The 27320-nt window shown below is 38.5% G+C and overlaps 1 protein-coding gene across 6 annotated transcripts in view; it reads left to right on the top strand.

Annotated features, from left to right (window-relative positions):
- The window catches only part of ZFYVE28 (zinc finger FYVE-type containing 28), a 142555-nt gene that overhangs the window by 72778 nt on the left and 42457 nt on the right, over window positions 1-27320 (top strand). For all 6 annotated transcript variants that reach the window (XM_040065119.2, XM_040065117.2, XM_040065116.2 and 3 more), the window contains exons 3-7: window positions 9954-10091; window positions 12555-12757; window positions 14519-14608; window positions 16974-17063; window positions 19785-19886. In XM_040065119.2, coding sequence (XP_039921053.1) covers window positions 9954-10091; window positions 12555-12757; window positions 14519-14608; window positions 16974-17063; window positions 19785-19886 — 623 coding nt within the window. The remainder of the gene's footprint in view (window positions 1-9953; window positions 10092-12554; window positions 12758-14518; window positions 14609-16973; window positions 17064-19784; window positions 19887-27320) is intronic.

The following is a 27320-nucleotide window of genomic DNA, read 5'->3' as shown; positions in this document are numbered from 1 at the left end:
CTTTATTTGTGGTATAATTTTATGTTGGCCTTTCTTTTTTGTCTACAGCTGTGCAATTTCAGCTTTACTCAGTAAATTCTGTATTCAGTGAAATTAGAATTTTCATTGATTTTTAATGCTAAGTGTATTCTTTCTTTCCTAGCAGGTAAAGGCTTTTAAATTTACCAGTGCTGTGGGTTACCTGTGAGCTTTTTAAGTGTATTAAGGGAAAGGCATAGAGTGATTTCAGGAGGAATTATTTCTGTCAATTTGAATGGTTTTGATCAGAATTCTCTGATAGCTTTAGCAACTGTGCATGTGGGTCGCCCAGTCATTGATTCAAGCAAGCCCTTGGGCACTTGGTAGAAATGCTATAATCATTTTAGTTTCAGTAAATATCTTAACTTTATTGCTTGGACATGTGGTTGAGCATGGGCAAACAAGAGAAGTGAACTTTGCTTTTATATAAAAAATAACCGTTCAAATGTGTATTTCTGTGTTATCCCACGTAGTTCCTTAGGCATGATTCTGTGGTCCATTGGCAGTGTCAGTTTAGAAGTTTTCTGTTCCAGATTTACACTATTCTTGTTCCTATTCCCACACTTAAGGATGGCACTCCTTAAAGCACAGCTTTGAGAGAGCTTTGGAGTTTCAGATCCTTAGCCAAGGCCAGTTTAAATCAGCTGTGGTCAGCTTTATGCTTGGAAACACTTGTTCAGCTGTACCAATGCACGTGTTTGTAGAGTCTCTTGTGAGCCTGAGCAGTGAAATGACGTGGGTTACTCTGATCTGTGCACTAGAACCCTTCCCAGGTGCCCCCAGTTAGAGAGCACTGGCAGTGCTGGTGGGGCATGGGACAGGGACTGTAGGGATGGTGAGATAACGCTGAGTTCTGGAGCTGGCCTTGCTGCCAAAGGCTGACACTGCAAAATGGCCCGACGCCAGTCTGTAATGAAAAGTGGCTTTCTGTTTCAGGTGTGAAAAAACCTTAGCTGAAGGTGTCTCCTACTATCTGATAAACTGAAGTGGTATGGGAATAAGAAATCTCTAGGGGGGAAAAAAATATGCTCTTTCATTCTATGTCTTATCCATTCTGTTGTATCCATGCTGAAGAGAAGCAATTTTTACAAAGAAAGTCAGCATCAACGAGTATCCCTTGATGGAGGAGGTACCTGTGCAGAGCTGTTAAGGAGCTCAGAGTAGAGTGTTGTGGATTGGCAGTGAATTATCTATGAAATTCTAATTGTATCATTAACATTCTTGACAGGAGCAAAGTGGGAGTATGTACCATAATCACTGTGAACAATGAGACAGTTCAGAGGTGCGATGTTTTCATGTTTGATTGCATCTGTCCACTGAAGAGAACGTTTTCTTGTAGAATTAGGCAGAAATAGGTCTCATTAAAGGAGACAAATTAGCCAAAAGTGAAAGAAACTCCCTGCTGGGTTTTGAAACCTAATGATTGGGTAGAAGTTGGCAAGAATCTATTCCTGATGTTATTTAGTTAATTGATGCAGAGGTTAAACTGTGTGGATTGAACCAGGAGTACTTTCAGCTAAAGTAATGGCCAAGTCTTTCTTGCCTGCTTAATTTCCAACCCTGGAGATGTTATATTAGTTATGTTAGCAGAGGTCAGTCAAGGAGACAGTTTAGTAATTACTGAGATCAAGAGAAGAAGTTGACAGAAAGAAACCTTCATGGTCACTAAGTTTAGAAACTGTAGCAGACAAAGATACCTTTTAACAAGAGAGGGAAGAAGTAAGAACCAAAGGCAGTCTCTGTCCAACACATTGGGTGTTCCTCATTAATCTGTGGTAAGGAGGGAATTGTGGTCATTTTCTGAATTATATCTGTGTTTGAGGCTTTTTCTAAACTGGAACAGAGCTGGTGGACTCTAGAGTACAATTCTCATAAGGTTTGTCTTAAAGAGACTTGATGCAGAGGTAGGGAAGTCAGAACCTTGTGCCAGTATTAGGGTGTTGTCTGACGTGAGAGTGAGCTAAGACTTACTCAGAGAAAATTATTTTCTTTTATATGATGTCTTCCAATTTAATTTTGGTGGGGATAGTGCCAGTCTAGAAAAAAAAGAAAAACTTAGAACAGCCATTTTAAAGCGATGATGTCAAGATTAAGCTTAAATCTGAGCAAATCCACATATCTCCTTGACTTTTTTCCTGTCATAATAGGGCTTGTAAATTTGGGTGTTTTTCTTTTACAGTTTCATCTCCAGTTCCGTTGTTTTATAACTGATGGCAACATTTGTCATTTCATTATTCCTGGTAAGGATGACTTGTGTGAGTTGCATTGCTCTAACAGATGTCTCCTCTGTGCTGCCTGACATCTTCAAACAGTTGGTGTCAGGTACCTGTTTGCCATTGAGTGAAAGCTCTTAACGTTGGTTTTGCAAGCAGGCAGACTTTTCAACCCTTTCATGTGTTTTCACTGTACTTCACTGCAAATGAACTTGAGTGTAATTGTTCTAAACACACTAAGTAACCTATACATGTCAGAAGATTTGGAGGTTTTTTGTCTCTTCGGTTTGGTTCGCAGATTTAAAATTTGCCTTTTTTTCCCCCCAGTAAAATCAAGTGATCAGTGGAATATTATAGTTGAGTAAAAAACAAACCTGCAGAGTTAAACATTTGTTATCAGTAAATAAAATCATTAATTGTGTCTTTTTAAATGTTGGGTTTTAGCAGCTTCATAATTTTTGGGAAACTTACGGTCACTATAGAGTAATTAGCAAATGGCTGTAAGATATAAAATGCTTGACTGTAAGTTGGGCCATCAGTACAACTGAACAGAATTGTATTTTCTTTCTTCATTTCATATTTGATCTTATGTAGGGAGTGATTAATATTTAAATATATTTTTAATTGAGAAAAGGATCCTAATAATGTTAGTACTGTAGTCTTAAATTGTAGTTTCTCATGTTAACAAGTTTCTTCATGTGTTTCCACTTGCTGGCATGAATCAAATAGGTCATTCTGAGACACTGCCTGTTATCTAAGACTGTGAACAAAGTGGAATGAAAATGCTGTGCACTGCAGGTCAGGGAATTAATTTACAGCAGAGAACCATAGGGAAGAAAGCTGGATCCATGCCAACTCAGCAATGAATGCGTTGGGGATGCAGGATGCTTTCGCTGCAGTGGGGGAAGGCTAAGTGAAGGTGGCAGTAATTCATGATGACATCTCCATTCTGCCCTCTGTGAATGGGGATTCCTCTTACTTATTGAGGGTTGTTGCTAGATATCAGAGTTGCCTTTTCATGATGAATTTTGGTATTACTCTATAGTGAGCTGGGTTAAACTAGGAGCTGCTCCCCAAAGTTCATACATAGGGCTATCCTATTACTTTTAGGAAGTGGCACCTCATGAACTGCACCCTCAGTCTGTGTGTGATACCAGGCTGAGTGGAAGAGTTGATCTCTTGGATGACAGGAAGTCTCCCCAGAGGGTTCTGACAGGCTGGATCAGTGGCCAAGGCCAGTCCTGCCCCTCTGAGGTTCAACCAGGCCAGGTGCCGGGTCCTGCCCCTGGGTCACAACAAGCCTTGCAGTGCCACAGGCTGGGGCAGAGGGGCTGGAAAGGGCCCGGTGGAAAAGGACCTGGGGGCGCTGGTGGAGAGTGGCTGAACATGAGCCAGGTGTGCCCAGGTGGCCAAGGAGGACAATGGCACCTGGCCTGTGCCAGCAATAGTGTGGCAAAGCACAAGTTTTTTGAGTGGCTGAGGCAGCTGGGGATGTTTAACCTGGAGAAAAGGAGGCTCAGAAGAGACCTTATTGTCCTCTACAACTACGTGGTTTTGTCGCCAGGTGGGGGTCAGACTCCTCTCCCCATTAACAATCGATAAGACAAGAGGATATGGCCCAAGTTGTGCCAGGGGAGGTTTAGATGGGATATTAGGAAAACTTCCTTCATGAAAAGGGTTGTCGAGCATTGGAGCAGGCTGCCCAGGGCAGTGGCTGAGTTGCCATCACTGGAGGTAATTAAAAGATGTGTAGATGTGGCACTTGGGTGCATGGTTTAGCAATGGACTTGGCAGTGCTGGGTTACCGTGGTTGGTCTTGATGATCTGAAAGGTCTTTGCCAGCCCAAGGAATTCCATGGTGCTCCATTGCCAGTGGGAAATCATCAGTTAGCTGAAGAGGCAAAGAGTCTGAAAGCACAGCCTTTGGGATCCATGTAGGATGGACTGGAAGAAATGCCGTAAAGGGGCTTTGGATCGCTAATGTGAAATAGCTGTGTCTTGTGAAGCCGGGACTTTTGTGCGTACATTGAAAACATGTTTGTTACATCAGAGGGTACACGACTTTTTTACTGATTTCTTCTCTTAAAGTAGCCCGTAAAATCCTAAATACTCATTAATTGCTTTAGTTACATTAAAATCTTCCTTTGTTTTTGGCATTATTTTGTGTTCATTGGTGACTTCTGATTGCCATAATGTAATGAAGGAGTTCTGGAACTTAACATCAAGCTAGAAAAGATAACAAAAAATGTCATGGACTTACTTAAACAAAGAGGCTAAAATACCATCTCTTAAGTTCATGGTGATATCATCACAGACCATATTGCCTTGGCTAGATTTTACTGGTAATTCAAAACATGGCTACTAAAGAGGCACTGAACAGCACAGGAAGTTACATTCCTTTGAAGAAGGTAAGCAAAAGACCTTAGAAACGTCGTATTAAATTTAATGTTGTGGAAGAGAAGCATAATTTTATCAAGGACATGTACAAAAGGGTTTGTACATGTCCTTGATAAAATAAGTTTGCCTTTTGTTGATCTAAACATATGTTTTGTAGTATAAAAAGGTTAATTTTTAGTCTTTTTTTGGTGCCTATTCTGGAAGCAAAAGAAACAGACGAAAAATTCTGATTATTTAATATATAGCAAATTACTGATGGGCCAAAAATAAACCAACATTTTGTCCTCTACTATGGCTACCTACATACATTGTCTCACTACCACTCATCATCTTCCCTATCAAAATGAAATATAGGTGCTGTCTATTATGTGAAACTCTGAGCTGTGTTTTCCAGGAAATGAGGAGTTTGGAGTAAATCCCAAAGTAGAATCTCTGCAGTGGCTGCTTGTGCTGCTGAAAAGCCTCAACAGAGCATCTGAAACAAAGCTGTGCACATCCCAATACGCAGATAAACGAAAAGATATCAGATAAAGCTACCGAAAGAGGCATTTTTATGTAGAAAGATGGATCAAGTGAAAGATTTACTGCTTCAATTCCAACTAATTGATTTCTGTTCCTTAAATTGGAGCAAAATTTCAGTGCTACCATATATCCAAACCCATTCGCTATTAGCTTACAAAGCAGAATACTGTAATTAAATAAATTGAATGTTTCTTGAAGCTCTTCTAAAGAAAAGACTAATTTGCTTACAATGCATTGGACAGTCTGCCTAAATTGGCTGGCAGCCTTCCAGTTTTAAAGCAGCTGAGATCTGAAATTATTATGGGAACAAATATTCCAGATTTTTTATGTAAGTTACTCTGCTCTGGGTGTTATAAGAGGAATAGAAGAGGGAAGGGAAGTGATGGAGAATTGTTGGTTTGTGTGCTTTTTCTTCTTCTTAGGGTGATAAAATAAACCCTGTAGAACAACAGAGAATTTGGGAAATTGCACATCTTGAAACGGCTAAAGCAATTTACCTTGTAGAAATCTTTCAGTATTCGTACATTATATATCCAAGTTCCATCAACTGTTCTTTCCATAATTTTCCTGTATCCCTGCTAGACTAGGCAGGAAAAGGTGACCATCTTTTTAATTGGCTTTTTCAGTTAGCTCTCTGACAGAATGACCAGCTTGCCTGTGTGAAGCCAGGTAACTCTACACAAACAACAGCTACTGGAGATGGAGATGTTGTGATTTATGTCCATTGGGAACTGCATATTCAAATTCTAATTACTTGTGGTTTAACTTAGTAGTACTGCACATACTAAAAAAAAAAAAGAAGACTCGAAGTTTGGCATGCATGGAGATGTATTGGGTGCTCTGGAGCAGAAGCATCTAGAGATTATAGGAATGTTGAAAAAAATGAGGAAGAATGTTACATGTCTTTAAAGTGGGAAAGAAATTTTTTGCTTAAACGTTAGTATATTATAAAAAGTTGAATTATCTTCATTACATCATCTTGCCTTTAGTTGCAATATTTAAGTGCATTAAGGTATAAAATTTCATGATGCTTGTAATAATTATCTCCTGAGATGATTTAGACAGAATCTTAAGTGCTTTTTAACAGGTGTAATGATTAGGAAAGCAGAACAAAGCCATGGAACAGTTGCTTACCAGCTATGAGTCCTCTTTCTTTATTCCATTTGAATAAAATGTTCTTTGATACTTCAGGAATTTTGAATATATATATAGGTGATTATGTAAGGAAAATTCAATCAATCTTGTAGCTGCTGTCAAATAAGATTGCATTTGAAAAATAATCCATTAAAGTAAAATAAAATTTAGGGAGGAAAGTTTTTCAATATGGCTTTTCCTCTTTTTCTGTGTAACTTTTTAGGAAAAAAAAGTAAGAGAAAAATTGCATTTCCCCATATTAAAGTTGGGTGGCAAGTAAAATAAATTGGAATATCATGTCCTAAAATGAAATGTAACTGTATTACTTAAAGTCTGATATAATCAGATTTGAATAGTGTTCTTCTCAGAGTTCCCTGCCTTAATATTTCTCTGTATTTTGTGAAACTTTTGTAAAATTTTAACTGGTATGATTGCTTTTTACCACTGTATCTCTCCAATGCAAAAAGACCTTTGCAAACTTTGATTAATCCTCTGAAAATGGGAATCTGGTTTTTTCATCCTCATGATAAAGACCAACCTATATTGCTCTAGTGATAAAGTGAGAACTACAGGCAAAGCACCTGGTCTCAAAATAGTTCAGTAATAACAGATTTGAAATACTTCATGAGTGACTCATGCCTTTCTACAATTTAAATGTTTTCATCCCCAGTTTCAGTCTTTGCTCTGTAACTTTGGGTAGGAGCTAGTTTAGTTTAGGAGTTGTTTTTCTTATGAGACCTACTTTCAAAATACTTGGGTTCCCCAGGCAGATTTAGCTAAATAATGGTGAGAGAGGTATACTCAATAGCATGAATTAAGAAGTGGAAGGAGAATAGGAAACTTCCTATTATTCTGTTTTCTCTGACCCTAAAGCATCACGCCAGTTTGGATGTGATAGCCAGAATTCCAGCAAGCAAACTCCCTGCTGTCCTGGAGAGAAGAGGTGGTGACAGTGTTTTTCAGCCAGTGGTTCAGGAGGGTGCTGCTGCAGCAGGGTGTGGGCATCTTTGCTCTCTCCTCTTCCAGGATTTGACCTTCAATACTCCTTGCAATTACACTAGGGAGTAGTTAAGGTTGGTTTTTCCCTCAGTTCCTATGAGGGACATCTCTTTGGATTCTAAGGGATCCTATAGTGCCCCACTGATCCTGGCAGTACAATAGACCCAGCAGAGTGAGGGGGAGATTTCGTCTCTAAAATCCAGTATTTTGTGTCAGTAATTCTAGTTTTCTTGTCTCTTCTCATACCTGCTGGCCATGGTCTGTGTTGTGATGCCCTGGAGAGGCTACAGGGCATTTGATTTTCAGTCTTATTTCTAGAGAAGGTGGTTGATTGTTACACTTAGGTGTATGAGGTGGGGTTTTTTGTTTGTAACAACTTTATTGAAATGAAATGTATTATCTCATGACAGCCTTGCAAAAACCACTTTTTTGTGAAAGTGTTTGAATTGTTAACACATCAAGTAGCTTATACCAGTGTGTAATAAATATTGCTGATTGTTAATTTATTTACTTATTTTGGATGAAGACAACTGTAATTACAGCCTTAATGTTAAGATTATTTTGTGGCAACAGCAGGTGTAGTAGTCTATGCAAAAATTGCAGAAAATGTGGATCATTCTTTTTAGCTAAAGTAGGTTTTATCTTTTTTTTATGGGGAGCATACTAAAGGGGCAGGTTTCTTCAAAATTCCTGTCTTCTATTGTTTTTTAAATGCAGGTGAAAATAAAACAGTAAAGTGTAGATTTAAAGCAATTCTGTCTGTTAAACAGTTTTGTACAGACAGATGTAGTTGTTTGTGTTTGAGAAATATTTTAAATAGAATGTGAATTCTGTAAATAGCGGAAGAAGCATAAGACAGACAAAACATCTTTAATGAAAGCACTCAGCCTTCTTCATGCTCTCAATCCACCTTTATTATGTTAATCAAATTCTGTACAGCTCCCAGCAGGGGTATGTGAAAATTATCTTTTCAAATAAATGAATACAGATTATTTACTGCATATCAAGAAACTGCTTATATGTCTTTGATCATTGTCCTGATGCAGAGGCAGATCAGAGCAGTTATTAAGGCTCTAATTTGTGTGGTGTCCCCTAATCCTCCTGGGTATCTGGGGGATGAGGTGGTAGGTGAGTGTGCCAGCCTTTGCCCACTTGGGATTTAGATGTGTAAACTGCTTTAGATTACAGGATGAGTTTAAATATATTCAGCCTCAATGGTCCCAATATAACTCAGTTTCCAACAACTCCCAGGTACCCTGTAGGTGCTCCTTTTGGGAATAATGGGAGTGTGTATTGTTGGGGTTGGTGAGAGGAAATGGAAGAAGTATAATTCACTTGTACTTCTAGTTTATTTACTGATATGTACCAATAGCCGGAGATAACAAGCTCTTTATGTCATGCCCCCTCATCAGAAGTCCCATTAAAGTAGTCAAAGTTAAGTGCAACTAATCTGAGAAACAGTTTCTAGGAAAACTAGAAAGAGTGAAGTTTGCTGCTCTTGTTTCTCTGCAGTATTCTCCTCTGTTTTCACTGTGTGTATGAAGACCCTGAGGGTTAAATACTGGAACTTTGCACCTTGGTTAAGGGAGCTTTACAAAATAAGTTTATATGTATTGATTGTTAGAGTAGCAATATTAGTGACAGTGCCTTGTGTGCTTCGATGTGTGCAGCGGATGATGGATAAGACCATCAAAGAAGCTTTCATCATCCGAGAGAGAGGTGGGAAATGAAATTACAGAGAATTCTCAAAACCTCACAGAGAGATCATGGGGTCTTGTGCAGTTGCTTGCTGACCCAGAGGTAGTGTATGCAAATGTAGACATGGATCAAGACTTTTGTTCAAGACCTTGGAACAGGCAAGACTTATCAGAACAAGAAATAGAAATCACTACAGGATTTGACTAACGACCTGGGAACAGACCAGATCTTATGCAGCATTAGAATCACTGTAGTTCAAGATAAAAATGCTTAAAGAAAACAGAAAAGGTACCTTAAAAGAGCAAAAAATATATTAAGTAGGGTAATGAAAGATTTTGAGGTTTGGCAGTGTAACTTTGTGTAGAAAATTTGTAGCCCTGTTTTATTAGCTGAGAAAAGATGTACTATGCTAGAACTGTGCAATGCAGTCTAGTTAATAATTGACGGAGATATCAAAAGAGGTTTTTTTTGGTTGTATCAAGAGGGGCAACTGTGGGAGCTGAAAAAGCAGAGGTCTTTCACAACGTTGCAACAAGCATAGATGGAGGTTTGAAACAGAGTTGAATTTTAGGTCTTGAAATATTTGGAGCATAGGAAGTTTTTGAGCTGCAAAAAAATACAAAAGTAGCAACTATTGTATGCTGCAAGATGTATGTATAGTGTTTATTGATTGGCTTAAGCAGACTCTTGTAAGCTTTTAGCATTATCCTATTAGCTAAAAATCTTTTAAAAGTCCTTGTAACAAAGAGAACTTGGGCTTCTCTTGTTATGACATAAGTTTTACCATCTTTTATGTCTCTGCCTTCAGTGAGACTGATATTCAAATAAAAAATTTGTGGAACACCTCTCAGTTGCCCCATCCCTTTATTGGTAATTAGATCCAGTAGTACCTCACTCATAAGCTCCACTAAGGAGTTAGAAAAAACGTTTTCTGTGCAAACAGTATATATGGTATCCTGTGTTTTGCTTCAGGATAATGTTTTGAACATCATAAACCAAATCATGGATGAATGCATTCCACATGAACGAGCCAACCGAGACTTTTGTGTTAAGTTTCCAGAGGAAATACGCCATGACAACCTTGCAGGACAGCTTTGGTTTGGAGCAGAGGTAGGTCTGTCATGCTTCTGTTGCTTGGGATTAATATACTTTTTTTTTTTTTTGTATAAAGCCACCAGTACCTTTTCAGACTTTTCTGAAAGACATACAAAAACCCCCCAAACAATTACAGAGCCAAGTAATCACGAGAAACTTGCTTGGGGTGGGTGCTCAGTGAAATGGGGTTCTTTAACTGTGGTTTTGGTTGGGCTAAGAGCATACAAGGTTATTTTCATAATTGCGTGCTGTCAGTATTCTATAGTGAAAAACTATACTTTGTGGGTTAGCATCTGAGTGATTTTTGGTTTTTTTTTTCCCCCGTTCAGCCGTCTTGTGTTTTGAAGATCGTAGAAACAAATAAAAGTGTTTTAGGGAGTTTTACCACCACAAAAGCTCGTCTCCCAACAAATAGACATGCATGCTGTCACTTCATTTTAATGTCTGTGTTATGCTATAACTCATCCTAAATATGCAACTTCAGGCTGTCATTTGTTGCATATAACTTCCTTTTTTCATGTGTATGCCAAAAATGGAATAGTTCCTGTGCAGAACACTGAAGTCCACTTTCCTTCTCTTACCTGGTTTCTCTCAGAGACTTGCTTCTAGAGCAGCTTCTAGGAGCAAGGAATTTTTGTAGCGAGTAAGCTTCCCTTATTTTAACCAAACGAAGCCTGAGGTGTGGGAACAAAAGGCTATGAGATGGCTGATATTTATTTATTAGTACTGATGTCTTTGGCTAAAAAAAAAAATATCATTGTGGCTTCTTTGGTGATAAACTCTTCAGAAATGAATTATTTGAGACTTGAGGGGGGGGGGGGTTAGTCTAGATATCCCACCACGCAATAGCATGTTGTCGTTTTGTTTTCAGTGTTCCCTTTCCTGTATTTGGAGCAATTGTTGGCCTCTTGTTAATATCCTTCTTTTTCTCTACCAGTTTCTCCATTCTTTTTCAAGTGCATGTTCTCCATCAAGATTTCCCGTCTTGTTCTGCCCAATATGCCTCCATATGTTCTCTTTCTGAAACTTGCTTTGACAGTTGTTAATTGCAGGCTCCTCTGAGTCAGAGAAGTCTGAGATAGAATTTACAAAATTAATTTGGTATGTCAGTGCTTTGTAATCCTGTCCTCAGTCTTGTTTTATTCACTGCTGTGTTATATAAGCTAAACCTGTTTCCAAATCAAACTTCACTGTGTAACCATCAGGCTGGAGAGTCCTGTTGGTTTCAGAGAAAGTAACATGTGCAGTGATGGTGTAATGCAAACTCCTACTGCTGCAGGCACTGTCCTCCTGTAAATTCATGTAGCAAGAAGGTTTTGTATGAGCTTTGAGTGCACACTTCTGTCCTTGTCAGTACAATCACTGAGTTATCAGATTGAGAATACCTATCAGCAGGTAACACTTTATCCATACTTCCCACAAATACTGCTTTGGCTGATAGGAAGTAAGAACATGGTCTTCTATAAAGTGCCCTCAAATCAATGCATCAGGCTGCTGAAGAATGATCCATCCCTTCTGGGACTGCAGGTCCCTCATGTTGAGTTGCAGGCGTGGCTTCTATCCACAGGATGCCAGGGAGAGGGAGGATGACACAGCTGCAAATGGAGATTTTAAAAAAGGGAAAGAAAACCCCTGATGTTTGAGAGCAGCATTGTATATTCTCAATTAATAAAGTATTTCTATTAATGCAGCAGGTGTGATTTATATTGGTGTTCATTGTATCCATAAAAGAATAAAGCCAGCGGTTGTTTTCAGTTGCAAGATTTTAAAGTTTTAATTATGTGTTACAGCAAAAATCTACTGTTAATGTCATTGTCAGCAGGTCAGAGAGAGTCCATGTATAATGCCTGGAGCAAGGAGTCTCTTAAATAGTTGCTTTCCAGATACTGAAAGGGAAGAATCACTCAGAATGACCTGATTTTTGTATATAATCATGATTTTTGTGGGAAGCAGGACACTGGCCTAACTGGATCCCTGTGTGACAGCCAGTGTGAGCAGTTTCTCTGTAAAAGACTTCACAGTTGCAGAATTTCTGTTCTTTTCCTAAGGAATAGATTTATTTACCAAAATCAAGAAGTGTAGCCCAAATCAAAACAGCCCATGGGCTGTAGTTTTGCTAGGTTCCCATCTCCTGTGCAGGCAATCTCTGTGTGCATAGAGGATCTGTCCTCTGCCCTACTGGGGGGAGAATGGCTTTGGTACTTCTGTCAGCACTGTGGTTCTTGTACTTCAGCATTCTCCTCGTTTCATGTCTCCCTAGCTGAACTGCTCCCTGACCTTTTCTGTGAAAGCTTCTGACTCTCAATGTACCAGCCTTAAATCTTTTCACTTTAATAATTTCCAACCAACTAGAACCGAGTACTGCCCTTGTTCAAAAACACGTCTTATTAAATAGCACATCTTGTGCTTTGTTTTTAAGTATAAAAGTATTTTTGCTTTGTAAAAACTAATATTTTAATCTCTTCATATCTTTCATAGTGTCTGGCTGCTGGTTCAATTATTATGAATCGTGAAATTGAGAGTATGGCTATGAGGCCCTTGGCCAAGGATCTGACCCGAAGCCTAGAGGAAGTCAGAAATATCATTCGTGACCAGGCCTTAAGGGATTTGAACCTCTACACAGAAAAAATGAGAGATTCCCTCAAGCATTTTGATGTTCTTTTTGCTGAGTTCGAATTAAGGTAAAAGAGATGAAGTAAATGTGTTGTGAGCCACGTCGTGGCCACTGCAGCTGTTTTGTGGCTTGTTGGTGTTTGGAAATTGGCTGTTTCACTGTCTTCTTTGGGTGGGAAAAGGATGCAAATTTTTTAATCACTGTATTTGAATTCCTTAGTAATTTGTTGTATTGTTAGATTTTTAATTTCAGTGTAGCAATAATGAAAACTAAATAGCTTTTTAGCAATCAGCATTTGCTCTCTCCAACTAAACTATAATCCCCCATTTGCATACTGGCATATGGCATTTGAGGGAGAATTTCCAAGACACAAAAGGAAACCATGAATCTTTTTTTTTAATGTTTTCTTTGTCAGAGAAAAGGCAACAAATAGGAGAAGTTTAAAAAAGAAAAGAGCAATAACAAATATTCTAGAGACTGTGAGGTTTTGTTCTCTCGTGCTTAGTGATACAAGCGAGATGTACCCAGTGAATTTAAGAGGGCAAATTGAATTCTGATGGAGGCGGTGCTTTTACAGGAGTCATAATTAACCACAGGAACTCACTGATTTGAAAACTTATGATTGAAAAATGTCTTTGAGGTTTACAGCTTATTTAAAAATAACTGCTTTTTGGGGTGATGCATTTTGCATCAAGGGTCACAGTGACCAGTCTTGCACTGTGCTTCGGAGTGTAACCAGCTACCTGCCTGTGTGTTAGATGTTTGTGGTGCTGGCCGCAGACAAGATAATGGGCAAGATTATCTATGGATCTAATACAACAAAGTCACTGCTGCCCTTAGCAGAATGTGTTTCTTAGAATTGGTTAGTCTTTTAACGTTTCTTTGGAACAACCTGTGGATTGTCGTGTCCCACATTACTGCTTGCCCTTCCTCAATATTGTTATTTCCTTGTGCTCTTTTACTCAGGTAAGCAGTTTTTTCTGATTAGAAAAGGCATCATTATTTTGTTACGTTGAAAACACTTGAATTGAAAACATTGTCCAAAACCGTGTTTTTAAGTGTGGTTTTGAGTGCAGACACCAATGACAGTCAGTAACTGGTTCTTGGCAGTGTCTGTGCAGTTTTTGGCCTGTCGATACCAGCTCTCTATAGACAGCATTTTTCTTTGCCATTGTTTTGCAAACAACTTCTTCCCTTTCTGTGTTGTATTCTACAAATGACCAATTAAGTAGTACAGTGACAGAAAACCACTAAACTTTTAGCAGTGTTTCTTATCTTGTTGAACTAGTGCTTTTGCTAGTAATTCCATATAGAAATGAGACCAAATTTTAAGTGTCATAAACTGCCTCATCTGGGTAACTGAGTTTCACTAACCTAATTTCAGGAAAAACCTTTATAGATAAAATGTTTGGTTTAAGTCAGATTTTTTTTTTTTTTAATTGAGGAAATGCAGAGTAAACTATTCTGTCATTAAGATGGGGCAGGTAAGATCCTTCGAAGGCCCTGTGCCTCACAGTAAAGTGTTCTGATATCTAAATGTGCTATCATAATTATATCATTATATCATAAATGTGCTATGTAATTATAATATTTCTAAATTACTACTGACTTCCACTGCCTCAATTCTATTACAATAAGTAATTTGGCTGTGTTTCTCATAGATTCTTACACAGTACAGTTTTCATAGTGAGTGCTGTTGAAATAAATACTAATTGGTACAGGAAATAATCTTGGGTTTCTAAGGTGCTTTGTCCTAGATGAGTTTTATTTATAATCTTACTTGTCAAAGCGTGTGAAACAGTGGTATGTTATTTTATAATTTTTGTAGTTACGTGTCAGCCATGGTACCTGTGAAGTCTCCAAAAGAATACTATGTACAGCAAGAGGTTATCGTACTGTTCTGTGAAACTGTGGAGAGGTAAGTTAAGGACTAGATCTTAATTTCTGTGTTTACTCTCTGAGTTTTTATAGAAGTACATTAACTACAATCTTGAAGTGTTGTTGGTAAAACACCAGATATTTTGCTTTTCTAGTAAGTATCCAAGTACAAAGTTCAAAGGTATTAAGTATGCTTGCCAGGCACAAGCTTGTAGTTTTTTTGTTTTCTACATTAAAAAAATACTGAACAAGACACAAGAGTGAATAATCCAACAATAACTGTATTGCTGGTATGCCTAGTTACAGATGTATACATGAAGACTTAGGTATTTAAGTAAGCTAAATCTGTTCAACGCATCAAGACAATGATATTTCATGCAAGAATACATGGGGAGTTGATTCAAATCATCTGTGAACCTCCGGTGATTATCATAAAGAACTCATAAAAACTCTTTAAAATCTCAAAGGACTGGTCTTTGGCTCTATATGTACGAAGGGACAATGATGAAAGAAATCAATTCAGCAGTTCATAAGCTCTAGAAGTATGAGGTGCAAAGAAAAGTGTGAATTTGTAATGTACTGTGTTGAACAACTTTTTTTTCTTCCCCTTGTGACACATAAACTAGCCTGCAGGTGGGCAGCAGAGGGGAACAGCATGTGAAATACTCAGCCTAAGTAGGGTTTTAAGCAGTGCACCACTGTTCTTAAAAGAAAATGAGTGAATCATGTTCTGTGTAGAGTTATTAGACACCAGTTGACTGTAAAAGGCCCTTAGAATAAGTGTTGCTTTAACTGTCACGTTAGGAGAACTTGTGCAGTAGGACTCTGGGTCTGGTGCAGTTGCTCCCTTTGTTAAGGAGCGGGGGAGTGCAGAGCACACTGCCACAATCTGAACATGGCACCAAGGTCAGGGGCGTTTCAGGCATTTTGGGAGACAGGATTACAGCTCAAAAAAGGTCACAACAAGTAGGAGGAATTAGCTTCCATCAGTCAGAGAGCTGCTACACGTACACATACTCACCTATAGCATACATGTGTCCAGCAGAGGCCACAAAGATGATGAGGGGTCTGGAGCATCTCTCTTAGGAGGAGAGGCTGTGGGAGCTGGGCCTGTTCAGAGGAGAGAAGACTGAGGGGATCTGATCAAGGCACACAAACATCTCGAAGGTGGGTGTCAAGAGGATGGTGCCAGACTCTTCCATGGTGCCCAGGGACAGGACAAGGTGTAATGGCTATAAATTACAACACGGGAAGTTCACATCAACATGGGGAAGAATTTCTCTGCTTTGAGGTGGCAGAACAGCTGCCCACGGAGGTTGTGGAGTCTCCGTCTCTGGAGACATTCCAAACCCACCTGGATGTGTTCATGTGTCGCCTTCTACAGATGACCCTGCCTGGCAGGGGATTGGACTGGGTGAGCTCCAGAGATCCCTTCCAACCCTGACAGTTCTGGGATTCTGGATTTGCCCAGTAAGAGGAAGAAGATGATTTCTTACTGATAGCTTTGGAGTATCTGGGTTGTAGAAAGTCTGTCCACTGGCAGCACCAGCCAGGGTTTGCTTTGTTGGCCGTGTCCCATCCACCACCAGCAGTACTGGCTGGACAAGTGCTGACAAGGGAGAGGAAAAAGTTATTTTCATTCTTCTGGGGACCAAAAGCAGGACCAATGTGCAGTTTTCAATGCAGTCTTAAGTGCTGATATGAAAAAGTCAGAGAAGAAACTTGAGGAGGTTATGAAACGTATGGGGAAATCTGGAAATTGTGAAGGAACCTGGAGAACGTGGCCAAGTAAAAAAATCCAAACAAAATGGGGTTTAGTTTAAACGGGGCTTAAGACATTTGAGAAGTTATTTGAGAACAATGAAGTCTCCCCCAAATACTAAATTTTTACACTTCAGTAAGAGTTAATGTGTAGAACTGGGCTATTCTTGAGTGAGTTTTGTAGGTTTTTTGTTAGTTAAGGGGGAGATTGACCTTCATAATTAGAACAATTTGTATTTGAAAAGGAAACCAAGTAATTCCCCTTATTACTTTAAAAATGTTTCTTTTATTTGAAAAATTGTCAGCACCAGTGGTTTTTCAGTATCAAGCTGAAGCTGGACATGAAATAGTAAATATAGAAAATTTCATAAAACTGAATTGGGTTTTGAATGACTATAAAAGCTTTAAGTGTGTCAAGGGATTTTTTTCTTGCATTTATGTTTTTATTATACTATTTCTTCTTTAAAGCAGAGAATTAGTCAATCAGATATATATATAGTGGTTTAGATTGTACAAAACCAGTGCATGAGTTAAATACGGTCAGTTTGGTTTGGCTTATAACAATTTTTTCAATTTTTTTCCTTGGTGAAATGTGTTCTTCAAGACTTTGATGTCATACTAAATAATTTTATTCTTCTGCTCAGAGCCTTAAGGCTTGGATACCTCACTCAAGATATGATAGATGACTATGAACCAGCTTTAATGTTTACAATTCCAAGATTAGCCATTGTATGGTGAGTAATTTTTTAACTCCTCTCTGCTCTGCCTCATTTAAAGGTTTATTGAAAATTTGAAAAGCTGTGTTTAGAATTTTGATGGACTGTCACCTGAGTTTGCTTTAACATTCTTTAAAAAGAATTAAAGAGGAGCATTGTTTGGTTCTAAATCATTACCAGTTTAATGTAGAATATCAAGACAAAAATAGATGGTAGATCTCTAAATAGGGAGGGCAGGAATGATCAGGCATCTTTCAGCAAAATTTAAAAATTAGGAACAACAGTCTTTGCAATGTCATCTTGTCAGAAATATTTTTTGGAAGCACGTATTTTGTGACATTCAAAAATAGCATGACATAAGGATACAAGTCTTGAAAACTACAAATTTTGGATTAAATTTGTGTGTTTTTCTCAATGACTCTAGGGTTCAGAAGGAATTATCATGGCAAACTGCATTCTAACTGTTGAGTTAGGCTTAATTCTCTTGAAGGAAAGTATTAATGTATGTAACTTATGTGTAAATTTATGCCGTGTATTGACCACTCAAAGCAACTAAATTTTAACAGTGTTTGTGCAATATTGAACAAATCAGATGCATTTTTCTAAACGAATCTTCGTGGTTTACTAAGGCAGCAGCTTCTCTGGAGAAAAGCCAGCATATTTTTAATATTTTACCATTGTGAATGTTTTAAAGCTAGCTAATATAAGTAGGATAATTGAGGGAAATAAAAAACCTCAAATCCTGAGTGTATTACACTTCTCCTCAGGAAATCCCTGTGGCCTGTTGTTCCTGTTAAATAGTATATTGTCTCTAACTGTCATTCTAAAAATAATAACAGTAATAATCTGATTATTGGAAGACAACAGGAATGTGAGAACTCAGTTTGAAGCTGCTGGAAGACACAGCAAAGGAGAACACAGCATGACTAACTAGAAAACCAGGGCTCTCTGGCTAATAGCTGATGTCTATCCCGAATTACAAAGAAGGATAGAGAAAGAGAAGAAGTTTAACTGCTTCCAATTATCCAGTGATAAGAAGAGAAATCATTATCGTGTGGAGTTCCACAGAATAACTACCCCATCCATATACAGTGTTTTCTGGAAAAAGCACAAGCCTTGTAGGAAATACTAAGATGCAATTTTTAGTTCTTTTCAACGCTACAGCTATATTCAAGCCTCTGTCAAATGTCACACATATACAGAAGCCATTTTATAATATTTTTTTCTGTAGTGCTGTAGCACACTTTTTTTGTTTCTTTGTTTTGTTTTTGTTTAATTTCTTCTGAGAGTTAAATTCTGTGGCAAGCAAACTGCCTGAAAGCCAAAGGAACAGTGACTTGGCGTCCAGTAGAACTTTGAGGACAGTAGTCTTGAGCTTTCACCAAGCAGAGTGAAGATTTGCTTCTGCAGAACATAAGACATGAGTCAGCAGTAACTGCTTCACTTTGTGGCAGCCTGCTTGTTGAAGCTTGGAAAGCATGGAAAAAAGGATAAAATTATGTATCCTTGGCAACAAGATAATTTGTCTTAAGCCACAAAAAAAAAAAAAGTGACTTGCAGAGGAAGCAACTTTTTCTGCCTCTCATCTCCTCTTCCCTGCTCCTGCTCTCAAAACCCTAATCCCTTGGTCATTTTTTTAATACTTCAGAGGAATTCATATTGCTTGTGACATGAGCTTCGCTGCTGTGTCTCAGAGAGCCTTTGGTGGTCACACAGGTGCTTGCTAGGGAACAACTGGTGACCAAAAGACTTGGGCAGTCTTGTTAGCCAAGAGTTACTCTGGATGATTTGCATGCTGGATAGCTCTCTGAAGCAATATGTAATTTGAGTTTAAGCAAAGGGACATGCCTTTGAAATACCTCAGGCAGCAGAGCACTGACTCTTTGGACAGGAAGGGGAAAACAGCCGTGGGAAAAAAACCCTGATATCATCTCAACTGTGAGAATGGGTTGCCTTTGGGATACATGTATTGTTATTGCAGTGGGCAGAGGATTGAATAGTTCTAAGCAGAGAAGCAGAGTGGTGCTGGTGGGAATCTACTCTCAAGACACAGGATGTGCCACAGCAGACCCGAAGGTGAATTTTGTTTAATCTGTGGCAGACAAACAGGTTTGGGCAGTGGTGATTTGGTCAGGAGGAGCTATTGAGATAACTACAGTGAAGTACCTGGAGGCTCTCAGGATTGTGAATTTTCCTATTTCCAGGGAAATTTGTACAATTTAGAAGCATGGTTTCTTCAAAGTGTTTTATGTGACTAAGAAAATCTGTTTCCTTTTTTTATCATATGTCAATAGCAGGTTATATTTATCTTAGAGGTAAAAAAAGCTCGGAGCTCAGGAGTCAGCTACCTTACGTGGAAATTAGACTGGAAAGGAAAAGCCATCTGCAGTATCTCAAATCAGTGGACCTTCCCCAATGTACTTGTTAATAGGTTTCCTTTGTGGGTTTTTTATATTCAGCTGTAGTTATAAAATAAATGTGTGTTCTTCCATTTATGCTTCCATTGCTTTTTCTGCCGTGTTTAAGAAAAGGGGAACAGAGTGGAGAGGATCTTTCTCCTGTTACTATAAACAGCATCTAATTCTAGCTGTGGGTGAATAAGACAAAAATAAGATAACGAGATGTAGTTAAATGTCATTCTAATGTTTATGTACAGTTGCTTTTCTGACTATTCAGTGGTTGCTCTGTGTAGTAAAATTTTCATTTTTGTGTGTGTTCATGCATGTGTTTGAATTACAGTGGCCTTGTTGTCTACTCCGAGGGACCATTAAACTTGGATCATAAACCAGAAGATATGTCTGAACTCTTCAGACCTTTTCACACTTTGCTAAGAAAAATAAGGCAAGTAATAAAAGATAGTTGTAATTGCTTCTCTTCTGAAGTGAAAATTAGAGGCCTGAAAACTCATAAATACTTAAAAAAGTGTTTCTGTTTGCTATGTTAACCGTGAACTGCATTTTCCTCTCATCAGCCTGATATACCCATGGAATAACTAAATGTAGTGTTTCATTTCATGGTGGTTTTCTGAACTTTTAATCTCTATGATAGTGGTGTTTTTTGGGGGTTTTTTTAGTATCATTTTATAGCATTTCATGTTTTCCTTGTGGTTAGATGATGCCTGAAATACTAAAGTTAGAGTTTATTTTTGGGAGATTCTGTTTCTAATTAGCATCAATGTTTCTGTTTAACTAGGCTTATTACATTTTGTCATTATGCTGTGATGCAATACTCAGATAATTCTTAACCTAATAGAAATGACTGTCAGTTTTTCATATTGTAAATTTGTTTTTTACAGGATGAATCACTTTATACTTGTTTCCATAATGCTTCAGGGTTGGTTCTCATTGGAGATGTGGGCTTTGGCTCAAGTATAATGAACTTTAAAATATTTTTTTACTTACCTGAGATCCTTAGAAGACAGATCTTGTTACTTTGGAGAAATTAAGCTGTATCTTTAAAGGGTCTTTATGTTCACTCTTCAGGTATTTTATCTGGGTGTTAAAGAATTTTCTTAATCCATAAAGCCCTGTTATTTTCTTAGAATTCAGATTTATATGCCAACTGCAACTTTTGTTCCTAGAAACCTCTAGAGATAATTTGACAGATTTGGAGTTTTTTCCCGTGTCCAGTTTTCAGCAGTTTATTGCCTTCCCTGGATGTCATGGTGACAGTTTGATGTAAGAATAGTTTTCACATAATTGATCCAGACTGATCTCCTCTCATCTGTTAGAGGTGAGGCATCTCCTGAGAGAGAATGTAAGCTCTGTCAGGGGTGGTTCAGAGGGGAGCTATTTCTGAAGTTAGCCTTTATAGATATCTAGACCACATCCTCATGTGTCCCTTGAAAGCTTCCTAGTATTTTTGTCTAGAAGTCTTATTTTAGGTACATTAGTGATATTCATATTGAAATCTGAGAATTAAAATCGACAAATAAACATGTTTGATTTGTTGGGGTTTTTTGAGTAATTATGCTTTTATAAAACACCGGGTTAAGAGTAACAACGTGAACTGAGGGGCAAAACTGAAGTTAAAATACCTTATTGCCAATATGTGGCTATTGCAGATATTTTCACCAGCATTCCACTTGCTGTCTAAAGCCAAAAGGATATTTAAAAGTTAATATTCTTCTCATAATCTATTTTTTCTGCTTTATTCTCATATGTCACAACGTGGAAAATGCAAATCAATGAAGTCAGTGTATTGCTCAGCCAATTTAATTTTCAGTTACTGTGAACGTAGCTCTGGGGTTGAAAACGGATTTGTTAAATGCTTGTTTGTTCAATAACTACAGTTTTCAATGCAAACTTCAAAAAATAATCTTTCAGATTCAATTTTGGAAAAGTTCTGATATACTTTCAGACTTGTATTTATTCTGTGAAGGAAAGGGAACATTAAAAATGTGACTTCAGTTGTCTAGGAGACAAAGTTGGCAAAGTATTCTTAGTGAGATAACATCTATCAGAACAAAAATTCAAGCCAGAAGTAATATGAAATTTCATGTCTGGCAGTCTCTGAATTGAAGGAACTCAAATACTGGCAAGAACTGAGCTCAAAAAGATCCTGTCGTAATATTCTTGAATGAAAAATACATTGAATGCTAATAAAATGAGATACAAATAAGTGTGCTGTTCATGTAGGGTAATTGAATTACTTTTGAAAGTACCTAAGCTGCATAGGGGTTTTTTTTCTTATAAGGTTGGGGTTTTTTTAACTCATCAGGCTGCAATCTGTACTCTGTGAGAAGGTTCATAGAAATCTATGAAGAAGATGGAATGATATTTTATACCAATATTTCTGCTCCCCAATAAAGGAAGCATGTTTTTTCCTGGAGTCTTTCTCCAGTCTCCAGCACCAGTAGTTAAGGCATGAAAATAGATTCAGAAATCCTCTGTTAAAAATAGCTGCATTTTGTGTTCCAGTTGTATGAATATAGAACATCGTAGTGCAGAATGTGATCACATCCCAGTGAATTTCTCTTAAAGTTCTGTAGCTTTTTAGCCAACTAAGTATTTTAGCTCATGGAGTAACATCATCTACAGAGCTGATTATTTTGTAGGATTATAGGTAATTAATTTTTAAACTGTATTATCCTAAAATATCCATAAGGCAAAGATAAGTACTGTATTTAATTATGTTGATCCACGTAATTAAATCAGAACTGGCAGAGAAGATAAATATCTATTAGGTATGAAAATTTTTGGTGTCCTACTGGTGGCTGACAACTTTGAAAACAATAGAGATTGTGGAGACTCCAAGAAAAAGAAGTAAGGGCTCTTGCTGAGTTTTTGGAAAGGTTGAGCAGCAAATGATGTCTTGGAATGTTTTAATGTCAAAGCCAGGTGCTTTTGTTGACTTTTATTTTGTGTGTAGAGCATTGGCTTTGGTATTTTATACATCTACCAATGCATAATCATAGAGTAGTGCTGTCTGTGTGCCTTTGAAGCTAAGATATTTGAAAGATTTCTGCCAAACTACTGCAGTCTGCTTAGGGAATACACAGATCACCTCATCTGCTCCAGTAGCAGATCCATGTATGATCTGTAACTTAGGTGCCTGTGACACTGAACGTTCTTGTGATAAAACACTACCTATACTATTTATACATTTGAGGCTGCTGTACAGAGATTTTCAAAAGTCAGCAAACTTGAGACTTTCCTTAATTCTGCCCTATTTCAGAGCTTTTGCTTTCCTGGGACTTGTTTCTGGACCATTACAAGTGATGGCAGGGTCCCTATGGATTTTGGTGCAGAATGAAGCAGAATGCACATCAAGTGCTGCAGAATCAGAGGATCATACCATTCTGAGTACACTTGAAACCTTTCTGTATCATTGACTAGAAATGCAATTCCGTAAACATGCTGTCTCTGTGTTAAAGAATTGGGTGGGGACGGTGTGAAATTTACGTTCACAGTGTGCACAGCGATTGGAGAAAAACGAATTAGTTCTTCCGAGGTGGTTGTGTTCCAGACTTTGAGTTGATCCAGAAGTGTGCCAGTGAAGGAGTGCCAGTGCTGTTACGTATCTCAGCGCTGGTTTCTCAGCGTGGGTGTGTCAGACAGGTCTGTGGTGTGCAGAGCTGAGCGCAGCGGGAGCGGCAGGATGCGCCTGGCTCCCTGTACCTGCGCCGGGCTCCTGGGGTGGCAGCTCCAGTGGGGCAGCTGGTTATGCTCCCTTTGGAGCATCAACTGAAGTGCAGGCTGGCAATAACAATGAAGCTATTCCCTGACAACAAAGCAGTTTAATATTCTAGTCAGAATAGGAGCAAAGTTAATGGAGGAAGCTTGAGGAATGTGCAGGATTAGGGGGTTTGTGGCCCTGTCCTCTGTTAAGCCAGACTTGTCTTTAAAGACGTCTGGCCTCACGTCTTTGAAGAACGCATTTCTGTACCCTGGATATTGGCAGCAGAGTAAAATATGTTAATTGGTTTTGCAGTAGGCAGAGCAAATCTCTACTGCTGCTTGTAGCAGGCAGGGCACATCTGAAGAACTTGCTTTGTTTTTCTGCCAGTAGCTGTAACCACTGAAAGAAGAATGTTCCTCATATTTTGAAAGCTTGATTGCCTTTCTGTGATACATTGCCAAAAAGAGTAAAAGCAGGTGAAACCTCGACGCGTTCTTTTAAAAATTCGGTATTTTCTGAAGCCCCTCTAAGAAGAAAGTACACTGCTGCTCCTCTGGGTGGATTGCAGAAGCTGACTTTACCAGTGGCTTCTGAATAACGTAAGCAGAGAGAGAAATCCTTTTTCTCCATCTTAGCAGAATGAGTTAAAGGTTCTTTGGCAGAAAGGAAATGAACCACTGAAGTAGCTATAGTTTAATTAAGCCTTATATAGCTTACTGATGATGCCTGATGTTTAGTTTTTAGTAGTGAAATGTCACATTTCTTTCCATATATTGCTTAACGTTAATTTTCAGTATCTTCGTGGTCATTTTATGGCATGGCTGTACAGTGAGTCCTGTATAATCTAATGTGTGGTGTATCAAAAAGGTAACTTGATCAAACATTTGTCATCTTTAAAAATGACTGGTGAATCTAGGGAATTTTAACCAGAGGAGTGAAGATAATTACCTGGACTTCTTTTAGAATAAGCTGTATTTGTTAATAGTAAGATTTCCAGTGTTTGGATTAGGAAAATGAGCATATTCCCTTTGAATTCAAAGCAGGATTATTTCTCTACTGAAATTATAGGGCTGGTAGACTACCATGTGTAATTCAGCTGGTGATGTTAGTCTTCCAAGGCTGCCTGGATCTGACTCACCTAAAAAGACATGAGCACTGTCAGCTGATTTCACTGGTGGTTGTTGTTGTTGTTATTATTTTTAATCAGGTTTTATTTACTATCATTATAACTGCATATAATTGCTCTTAAATTATGAGGATCTGTTATTGGCAGAAATAGAGTTCATTACTCAAAACCATGGAGCTAGCCACTATAAAGTAAATAAATGTGTTTCCAGCACTGAATTTACAGTGAATGTGTGGAACCTGTATTGGATAGGTCTGAGCATCCAGGTTCTCTGAGCCTTAGGAAAGGAAGCAGAGTAGCTCAGGACACCCAGACATTCAGTAATCCTGGGTGCTGCCATGTGGTGTACTGGAGACTGAAAAAAACCCCAGAATAGATGCTGGAAGTCCAAAGATTCAATCTTAGATTATCCCTGGGCCCAGTGTATCATTCTCAATTCTCAAACATTCTCAATTACGCTGTTAGGCTTGAATGGAGAGCAAATTCCTTTGAATGTTGCTGGTGTAGTCTCTGTTTGTAGAAGTTGCTAATTCTTCTCTTGTTTTAAGAAGTGTGTGTGACTGTGGTGTATGGAGAAGTATAGCTGATGTTTAAGCAGTTTTCTCTTGGGCAGTTCCACAGTTTTTAATCTGTGCAAGAAAAGTTCACTGTGGATTGCTGAACACAAGGATGCTGCCTGGCTTCAGAAATTCCTGGCTGCTGGCAGGCAGCAGGATGCACTCCCAGGGATCACTGTGTGTCTGTCCTGTGCTTATGCTCTTCCTTAGGACCCATGAGGAGCCAGAATTCTCTACTTGATGGACCCTGGCCCAGTCCAGAAGTTTCCTATGTCTTTAATATCTTTGTGTAAGTGAGGGGCAAGCTTAAACCCTTCACTGTTGCATTTGTGTGCTTGCCCTTGTTCATTGTGTTTTTTTAGAAATGAAAACTCCAACTGTTTTTAAAATCTCACATTACTTTGTTTATGCTTATAAAATTCTGCATCAATGTTTTTGTAAACACTAACAAAATGGAAATTCATAATACAAAGCCTCATGGCAACAATCATGTTATTCTATGTTTTTATTCATCCTGTTGGTATGGTTATTTCAAAAATAAGCCATGATAGAACTACTCTTTTTATTTTGACCTTAAAACTTAAGCCATTCTCAGTTTGTTTTTAAGGTGATGCTCAAGTGCTTCATCTCTTACAGACACTGGCTAAATATGAGATCTGAGTAATTATAGTGTGGTATCATTACATACTGTGTAGACAAAAGAAAGGAATGTACAGGTGTTTAAAATGTTCCAGTGTGCCAAATAACAATACTGGTTTATAGCTTATTAGGCAGGTGGGTCTAACAAAGATTGCCCGTTTTCCATTCTTATTTACGACTTTAAAAATCGGTCAGACTTTGGATTTGAAGATACATATGAGATGATTCTAGGAAATTCTGACTTCTCTGTTACAGAGTGTGAAAAGAGGGGATACAATAGTGCAGTTATTCTTATAAGTGGTACTTCTAGAGGCTTAGAACTTTTCCTAGGGTCCTATAACTCATATAAACTAAGATTTTTTTAAAAATAGGATGTTAATTGTGTGGAATGTACGTAGCCATAATTTTTTTTTACTTAAGAATGCCTATTTAAACTGTAAATTGTAGGTAGCTGGTACACAGGTCAGATACTAGTGATGTATTTTTTGAGCTATTTGAAAAACTGGTAGTACTTGGAAAAATATTTGGTCTTTGAGCTGGCAAGTTAAGAATGTAAACCTGGAAATCAAGTTGTGAGATGTGTTGAATGTTTCTTTGGCAGTTTAGCCTCTTTTTACACCAAAATTACTCTTTTAAGGAAATTATTTTAATATGTGTATATTATTATGCCAGCTGTATGTCACTTGCTTACAAATTGTTCTTAAACAGATGAGAAATAGTAGACTCCTAAACTCTGAACAGGTCTTGCTTTTCCCATCCATTGATTTATGCTAAAGTACACTTACTGATCTTTGAAAATGGTGGCAGCAGTTCTTGACAGAGGATATTTGTGTATGTGGCTTCTAGTTGAGAAGGACAGTGTAAATCAAATTAAGACCTAAAATTACAGGCTGCTGTGTCTGTGGATTTGTTTTTAAATTATCAAGCACTTAATAACACTTTGTTTTCAGGTGCCCAAAGTCCTAAGCTGCGGTACTGAGGACACTTGGTAACACTGGAAATGCTGCATGTCTCTAGAAAACACAGTTTACTGAATTGCTCAGTGTTTGCTTCTAGACCTGCCTTGTTCTTAAGACATCATGCAGAAGCTTTACTCCTTAATGACCAACCCAGTGTCGTGGCTTAACCCCAGCTGACAACTCAGCCCCACGCAGCCAACTTGCTCGCCCCTCCAGTGGGTTTGGGGAGAGAAGCAGCAGAGTAGAAAGGAGAAAATTCATGGGTTGAGATAAAGACTGTTTAATGGATAAAGCAAAAGCCCCCCACACAAGTAAAGCAGAACAAGGAATAAATTCACCATTTCCCCAGGCAGGTGTTCAGCCATCCCCAGGACAGCCGGGTTCTGTCACACGTCACGGTGACTTGGGAGGACAAATGCCACCACTCCAAACACCCCCCCTTCCTCCTCCTTCCCCCAGCTTTATATACTGGGCATGATGCCACATATATGGTATGGAGTATCCTTGGGTCATTTGGGGTCAGCTGCCCCAGTGTGTCCCCTCCCAGCTCCTTGTGCACCCCCAGCCTCCTTGCTGCTGGGCTGGGGTGAGGAGCAGAAAAGGCCTTGGCTGTGTGTGAGCCCTGCTCAGCAAAAACAAAAACACCCCTGCGTTAACAGCGCTGCTTCCAGCACAAATCTAAACCACAGCCCCATAGCAGCCACTGTGGAGAAAATTGAAGTTTTTGCCAGTCAAAGCCAGGCTAAGTTCAGTGTTTGAGGCAGGAGAGAACCAAGTTCCAATCAGTGTTTCAGTGATCCAGCTTCCAGATACCAGTGCAGTATAAGCAATTTTATTTTATTTTATTGAATTCTTTTATCTGACAGTATAATGC

The sequence above is a fragment of the Hirundo rustica genome, chromosome 5 (genome assembly GCF_015227805.2).
Source record: "Hirundo rustica isolate bHirRus1 chromosome 5, bHirRus1.pri.v3, whole genome shotgun sequence".
NCBI classification, from domain to species: domain Eukaryota; kingdom Metazoa; phylum Chordata; class Aves; order Passeriformes; family Hirundinidae; genus Hirundo; species Hirundo rustica.
Note: the sequence above shows the minus strand (reverse complement) of the source record. Positions and strands in the feature narration are given on the sequence as shown.